This window comes from Cynara cardunculus (assembly GCF_001531365.2).
Source record: "Cynara cardunculus var. scolymus isolate 2C chromosome LG 13, CcrdV1, whole genome shotgun sequence".
In the NCBI taxonomy this organism is placed as follows: Eukaryota; Viridiplantae; Streptophyta; class Magnoliopsida; order Asterales; family Asteraceae; genus Cynara; species Cynara cardunculus.
In genome coordinates this window covers 3,263,687-3,271,557 of record NC_037540.1, presented here as the reverse complement: position 1 = coordinate 3,271,557, position 7,871 = coordinate 3,263,687, and the positions used below count along the sequence as shown (strand labels likewise).

Sequence of the window (7,871 nt, the reverse complement as noted above, 5' to 3'; positions counted from 1 at the left end):
GTAATAACTTTGAAAATATACAGTGTAATTAACAGAAAAATATGTTTTGATATTTCAATTAATAATTATAATAATATTATTTATCAATTTTATTTATTTATTTATTTAAAAACCCAGTTGGTTTTGATTATTAATTCGTTTTAAAAACCATTTGGTTTAAAATGGGAAAAAACTACAAATCATATAATGAACAAACAGATCCGATGACTATAAACGTGATCATCATTGGTGTTTGATTATCACAGTATTATCATATTATGATCCAATATATAAACTTTTAAATACTAAAAATAAATTAAAAATCATCTTTGGCAATTTTTTACTTTTAAATAAATATTGTTATAAACATATAAACAATTATACATAATATATGATATGCGAAATAAGTTTAAAACGTGAAATAAATATTGTTATAAACATAAAAACAGTTGAATATAATATATGGCATACAAACATAGAAATAAATTTTATTAAAACGACGTGGTTTAAAAAAATTTAAATATAGAACCACTACATACCAACGTTTCTTATAATCGGTCCATGCCTTTAAAGAAAGGAACCCATAAAAGACACAAGTGGAAACTGTAACCATAATGTCTTTTTCGTTCGTTAAAAAATTAAATTTACTGGAACCCGTTTATAGGGTTTTTCCTTTTTAGGTTTACGACTTATTTACTAAACTCTTCAGAATTATTTGGAGTGGCTTAATGTTTCAGAATATGATTTATTCGCTCAACTAGTAGGAGGGAGCTTAATCCACACAGCTAACAAAATTTCATCCTTACTCCTTTGTGAAAATTTTTGGGTATTCTAGATTCTCTCAAATACATGCTCTCAAATTCGATCCTTGGTAACCATCTATATCACATGTTTTTAAAAAAAAACAATCCTTAGTCGTCTTGCCGTCACTCACCGCTCTTCCTTGGCGTCTTTGCTCCTCACTGTTGTACGTTCCAACTTGGGTTTCGATATAGTGTCGAGTTGTTGATGGGAAGAAGGTGATGGGTCTCGATCTGGGTTTCTCCTCACCGTTATTACTCACTTGTTGCTCTTCGCCACTGTTCCGATTTAGGTTTCGATACGATTTCAATTATGGGTGACTGAATGGAAGAAGATAACGAGTTCTGATTTTGTACTTTTCCTTGCTCGTTGCTCCGTGCCAATGTTTCGATATGCGTTCCTCATCACCACTATTCCTGGCATGTTGTTAATACTAATAATCATAATAATAAGATGATAGATTTCAATTTGCATTACAAGAGTTGCAGTTACTTGAAGAAAAATAAAAAGAAAGAGTTTTTTCTTCTTTTTTTTTTTTGCAGAAATAATTTGGGAACCAGTTTTTCCGTAAATTTGTATTTTATTTATATTTTGATTTTGTACATGGTATTAATTTTAGAAGTATCAATCATAATAATCACTTCAAAACATGGTTCGTTTTAGGGATTGTTTGGTTTGAAGGTTCAATTGGGTGTCGTAGGACACAATATAATTTAAGAAACATATTTCTAGATTTTTTAAAGATTCAATTGAATGCAGTTGAAAGTTCAATAAGATGTTTCAGATGCTGTTGAAGATTTAATTGGATGTCGTTGAAAGTTCAATAAGACGTAATTAGATATCATTGAAGGTTGAATGAAAGTTCTTTATGTTCATTAATGTCAAAAATTAAATTCTTACAATCCTCAATAAAAAACAATCAGTAAAGATACAACAATCTTTTAAACGCATAAAAAACAAAACATATTTTTGCTTAATCCATATAAACAACTTAATTATACAAACAGCTTAATAAATAAGCCCATCTAATATTATTTTAGTGTACTACAAAACTTTTCAACAGGATAATTCCATGATTCTATCATTTTTCTTGGGAATATCCCAAAAAAATACAAATTATTATTTTATTAATTATTTTTCTTGGGAATATCCCAAAAAAATAAAAAAATATTATTTTATTAATTATTGTAAGAAAAATAAAAAAAATGGGAGCATTTGGCGGGTGTAGATTGGAACATGTCGTGGCCACAATAACGTAAGGGAGTGGTGTGGTTTCCTTAGATTTGATTTAAACAACTGCCAATTGCCATTTGGGATTCTCTCCTAAAAATATGTTTCCCACATTTTACCATTTACCCCCTTCTTGTTTTAAGTTTTCACATTTAATAAACATTAAACAATCACATATTTATATTTTATAATTATATCAGTACATTCAAAAGGTTAGGTTCTAATAAGAATAAAAAAATTATTGAGTGAAGGGTAAGAAGGAATCTCCATCATTGGATTAATCATAATTGAAGACCAAAATTGCACCAGATGAATTATCGTATCAAACACAATGGTCCATATATTCTTTTTTTGTGGTTTTAAACTTAACTCATATTCTCACACGATTCTTTATCTCATATAAAAAATCAAATAACAACAAAAATTACTTTTTCTATACGAAACTTAATAATAAATATTCGTTATTTTAATGCTCCAACGGGTTATCGATGATTTTTGTCGGTTCATAATTACTTCAAATAACTTAAAGATCTTAACTCCGAATGTTAGAATCAGGGAATGAGGGTGCTAAGTGTAAATTGACGATAAAGAAGGGTGTGAAATGAAAATAGAGGAAACATGTGGGGGGAACAGAGGAATTTCCCAAAAATAGAAATATGTTCAGGAAGCCTTTTGCTTTTTCGTATCTGCTCCGTGGACTTTTTACTGATTTTGCAGATCCTCTGAATACAGACACCAAAACAATCCCCAACTCATAGAGAGAGAAACCATTTCTAGAGCGAGAAAGCGTCGGAGATTTTCATCACCGGCGAAATTAACTTCCACTGGAAATGTTATACAACTTCAAATAGTCGCACGAACTTAAAAAATTTCAATTATGGATGAAAATAGGGGATTATATTCGTCGGCACCGTCTGCACGCCCTTCAATTACCCTCCCGGCACGTTCGACGGTCGAGAGTTTATTCACCGGCGGAGGTAGCGTGATGGATGCCAGCCCCGGACCGATGACTTTAGTTTCAAACTTCTTCTCGGAGAACGATCCGGATTCGGATTGTCGTTCATTCTCTCAGCTTTTGTCCGGAGCTATGTTGTCTCCGGCAGAGATTCCTGACCCTAGACCGTCGATTGGTCTGGATATGGGGCATTCTTATTCTAACAAACAGTCGGATAACGGCGGAGGCAGCGGTGGTGGAAACGTTGACTTTCATTTTAGCAACAATGGACGGCCTTCGAGTTTGGTGGTTACTCAGCAGTCAATGTTTACTATACCTCCGGGTCTGACTCCGGGTAGCTTGCTCGATTCACCCGGATTTTTTCCTCCAACTCAGGTTACAAAGCCTCCACAGTTTAAGTTGTTTATATATGTGAAATGAAGTCATGATGTATATGGAAAATTGCACTTGAAGTAAGAGGCAAAAAAACTTAACTGTTAAGTATGTAGTTATAGATTCATTTGTAATTAAGGGTTTTAATTCCCAAAAGGAAATGAGTTTTCCAAATTATGAATAATAGCCTTATCTTTAGAATTAGCAAAGTGGTGAGGGGTGGGCACCTCCTAAAGTTGAGATATTGCTATGATTTAATTGTTTAAATTGAGGAGAAACTGCATTCTGAAATCTGCCATTTGCTAATTGAATGTGAACTGCAAAGTGAGCTTCATTTATGATGGCTGAACCATATATAGAATCACTTGCTCTATAATGGGAAGGAAATCTTGGTGATCACTCGTCTCTTTCTTTTTCTAGAACTCCTTTTAAGAACTATATCTATACAGCCAATGATGAAGATCTTTCATTCTTTTTGAACTATTTTCATTTCTGTTGTATGTATGACAGCATGAGAGGCACTTTTAAAATGAATTAGTGTGATATTGATTTTTCTTTTTTCAAATTTGTACTTGCTCTAAATTAAAGAATGTCATGACCCGCTTTTGTTAGATATACTTTTTCTACATGGAATACATGTTTTTCGTGTTCATATATAGTATAACATCCACAGCCTTCTTCGACGCAATTGCAAGATAGGGTCCAAATTCCAAAAGGATAAACCGATAAAGGTCTTTAATGTTGTCTATTCTGCGCGATGAAAGAGTGAGATTGAGAGGACACTCGATGTGAGACATTAAACAGAAAGGATTACTGTAAGGTTTCATTGGTTAGGAGGGTCTGAATGAGAAACTAGAAAATTAATTAGATTTTAGTGGAACTTGCCTTAATGAGAGAAAAAAGGTGGCATAATGCTTGGGTTTGCTGGAGTCTACTCAAAGTTGGGTTTTTCTTTTTCCTAATGAATTATTCTTTCATCCAGAAAAGAACAACAGACTTGACATTCAACTGTTTTTTAGGTGTTTTGGATTTTATACTTGAATTTGATCACCAACAAAAAACCTTCCATTATGTGTTTCATTTACCTAGAACAGCAAGGAACTCTTATTCACTTTAATAATTGGATCATAAGAATTTGTTTATCACATATCTAATCTACAATTAGCTAAGGATGGTTTAACTTTAAAAAGGAAGAGTATATGCACCATGAGTGTTAAAATGTAGAACTGTACAGACACGCAGCACCTTCATGATGAAAGTTGTTCCATTATTGCTTGATGATCAAGATGCCTCCCACACTTGATATGCCAAAATACTTTTGCGGAACTGTAGAACGAATGATTTTTTCATGGATTCTGTGTTGGTACAATGTTGACTTATTTGTTTCATTTTTATGCAAGGTCCCTTCACATTCTTGCCTTGAAAATTGACTTTATCAGTAGACGATGCCCCTCTTGATCTTAGATGAAAGTCTGTTAAACCTGAAGAACCTGCTTTTATCCTTAAGTTATTTAGATGTCTGTTTGTTAGCAGCTTAACAAGCTTAATGGGACTCACAGCTTATTTGGTCAGCTATACTTGACTATTTGGTAGTGTCTTAATAATATAGAAAGTGGCTTATTCAGTAAGCTTTTTAGGGGAGAGCTTTATGCAGAAAGTCAAATTCTTTCCAAACCTTCCCCTCCGAATTAAAAAACGCACTCCTTCCCTCTATGAAAAAGCCCTCCCAAACAAAAACCTTTCCAATCTATGCAGACAAATTAATCCACACAAACAACTTTATCCATACAGGACTTAATGAAAAACCAACCAAGCATCCCCTTAGTTTATGATCTTTGTTTGAATATGAAGGGAAAAGCATGTCATTAATCGATATTTTCTGGTGTAAATTTTCTATGTTTATCCACCTTCTGTGTTTGGATTTTGGATTCCGACAACTTACTTCTGGTTTTGTGGATAGAGCTCTCTTGGAATGTCCCACCAGCAAGCATTAGCTCAGGTTACAGCACAAGCTGTCTACCCATCTTTATCAGCACCATCTTCATCATTACCACAAATTCCTTCTTTTACTTCCAATGCAACCACATACCAACGCCTTCCACGTGCTATGCCAGACCATAATACTGCAAAAGAATCGTCTGATTTATCCAATTCCGATAACCGTAGTCAACCTTCCTCCATAGTGGTTGATAAGCCTGCTGACGATGGCTACAACTGGAGGAAATATGGGCAGAAGCAGGTGAAGGGGAGTGAATACCCTCGAAGTTACTACAAATGCACTCATCCAAATTGTCCTGTCAAGAAGCAGGTTGAGCGTTCTGTAGAGGGCCTAGTGACCGAGATTATCTATAAAGGCCAGCACAACCACCAACCACCTCAATCCAAGCGTGGAAAAGATACTGGTAACGGTACTTCAAGCCAATATGATCACGGATTTGAGGGTCAGAATGGTACTTCTAGCCATTCAAGGGAAGGGAGGTTGGTGCATTCATTGGCCATAAAGGAACAAGAATCTAGCCAAGCTACATACGAACATTCGGGATCAAGTGACAGCGAGGAAGTGGGTAATGATGTGACTAGAGTGGATGAAAGACATGAAGATGAACCTCAAGCAAAAAGGAGGTATCTTTTTATTCGACTAGTGAAAAGTTCAATTTTTGTAGAATATGCAACTGTTGTTATAGTGGGTTGTCATACATTTGACATACTGTGCAGGAATGCAGAGGTCGGGGCTTTAGACCCAGTTTCATCCCACCGTGCAGTTACAGAACCTCGGATCATAGTTCAAACAACCAGCGAAGTTGATCTTCTCGATGATGGCTATAGATGGCGTAAGTATGGACAAAAAGTTGTTAAAGGAAATCCTCATCCAAGGTAATCATTTCTCTTAATTGATTGTTTCAGCTAATAGGTGCTTGACCAAATATATCTGAAGTGTCCTTGAAGTTATTGGTAACCCACAACTTGAAGCTTATAGCCTTATAATGAACTCACAAATCCTATATTATTTATCCATGTGGGACAAGTTGTTACAGGTTTATACATGGATAAGTTGAGATGCGATCTATATGTCAAAAGCTTGTGAGAATCTAACGCAAATTTTGGACGCTGTGTTTTTTCTTTTGACCAGCTTACTGAAATATTTTCTTGCTACCTTGATTGCTATGTTCAATCTCAATACAACCCATAAAAAGCATTATGATGTGTTTATATATGCAGGAGTTATTACAAGTGCACCAGCCAAGGGTGCAATGTTCGCAAACATGTTGAGAGAGCTGCAAGCGACCCAAAAGCCGTGATAACCACATACGAGGGGAAACACAACCATGATGTTCCAGCGGCTAGAAACAGCAGCCATAATATGGCTACCACCACCACCTCTCAAATTCAGCCAGCTAATTATGCACCCACGGGCACACATTCCCTAATCCGAAGACCGGAATACCCAAACCGTCAACAACCACCACCACCTAGCGGACTTCTGCAATTTAAAGAAGAACGGATAACATAGTTCTTACAAGTCCATACCAAATCTATGTCATCTTTTGGTGAAGATTCCTCGTAATTTGTGCTATAGTTTCTATCTGGTTTGATCGTCATACAACAGGAAGAAAAAGTAGAAGTTAGTTCAAAGTTCATATCATATACACTACCCGAAAGAACTACCATCAATTGTTGTAAATTATACAAAAGTTAGTGTGTTTAATGGTTGGCTAGTGTTCTTTTGAATCTTCAGTTCTATTTTCCTTTTTTTGTCGATTTTGTGTGGTACCATGAATTCGGGAAGTTGTTACAGAGGAGGTTCAGTTTTTGCTGAATTTAATCGTGAAAAAGGTTTGTGTACGTTCTATCTTAGAGATTATACTTTCGTGTGCAATATACTGAATTTGTTTGGTTTATTTTACACAATCATGTTTGAGGGCTCATTGGGGCTGGCTGAAGATCCATTAATGGGCTTAACATTTGAGGATTGGTATGCTTCCAAAATTCCAATGAAAAGGCAATGTGGCTTAGAAATGGCCAAGCCCAGCCTGGGACCGACAGAGGACTGGGACCGGCCCGACAGTCCTTAACCGGTTGCACTTTTCTGGAAATTTCATGGCCCGGCCTAGGACTGGTGATGGAATTGAAACCGGGACCTACCGATTTTTTTTAAAAGTAGGTTTTTATAAATTTATATATCAAGTTTTTCAAGATCTCTACGATATAATTAAGTTTTTCTTGCCAAAAGTTTCAAGTTTTTCAAGTTCTTTTCGATGTTTTTCGAGTTTTGTAAGTGTTCCAATACTAAATCTTGAATGTTATAATTATAAAAATATCTAAAAAATATATGTGTAAAAAAAGATTTAAACAAAAATATTTTTAAAGGGACTTTTAATGACCCAACTAGAAATTTAAATGTGTATTTCAATAAGATATCATCCAAACAAAAAAAATCTAAACACGTTTTTTTTTTACGTTCAAATTTGATTTTTGGAAGAAAAAGAGGTTGGGACCAGTTTGGCCCGCTCAGGGACCGGGAGCGGTTACAAAA

The 7,871-nt window shown here is 35.0% G+C and overlaps 1 protein-coding gene across 1 annotated transcript; it reads left to right on the top strand.

Moving 5' to 3' along the window:
• The first annotated feature begins 2,788 nt into the window (after nt 1-2,788).
• LOC112526001 (probable WRKY transcription factor 3) lies at nt 2,789-7,093 on the top strand. Its single transcript, XM_025136363.1, has 4 exons — nt 2,789-3,340; nt 5,298-5,959; nt 6,053-6,211; nt 6,557-7,093. Exons 1-4 carry the CDS (start codon nt 2,888-2,890, stop codon nt 6,846-6,848), a joined length of 1,566 nt encoding a protein of 521 aa, XP_024992131.1. The 5' UTR covers nt 2,789-2,887; the 3' UTR covers nt 6,849-7,093.
• Nucleotides 7,094-7,871: the final 778 nt, after the last annotated feature.

Excerpts from the sequence above, each read along its gene's own strand:
- LOC112526001 (XM_025136363.1), top strand. The coding sequence starts at position 2,888 with ATGGATGAAAATAGGGGATTATATTCGTCGGCACCGTCTGCACGCCCT. Across the intron at positions 3,341-5,297 it reads GATTTTTTCCTCCAACTCAG|AGCTCTCTTGGAATGTCCCA; the intron begins GTTACAAAGCCT and ends TTTTGTGGATAG. Across the intron at positions 5,960-6,052 it reads GAACCTCAAGCAAAAAGGAG|GAATGCAGAGGTCGGGGCTT; the intron begins GTATCTTTTTAT and ends CATACTGTGCAG.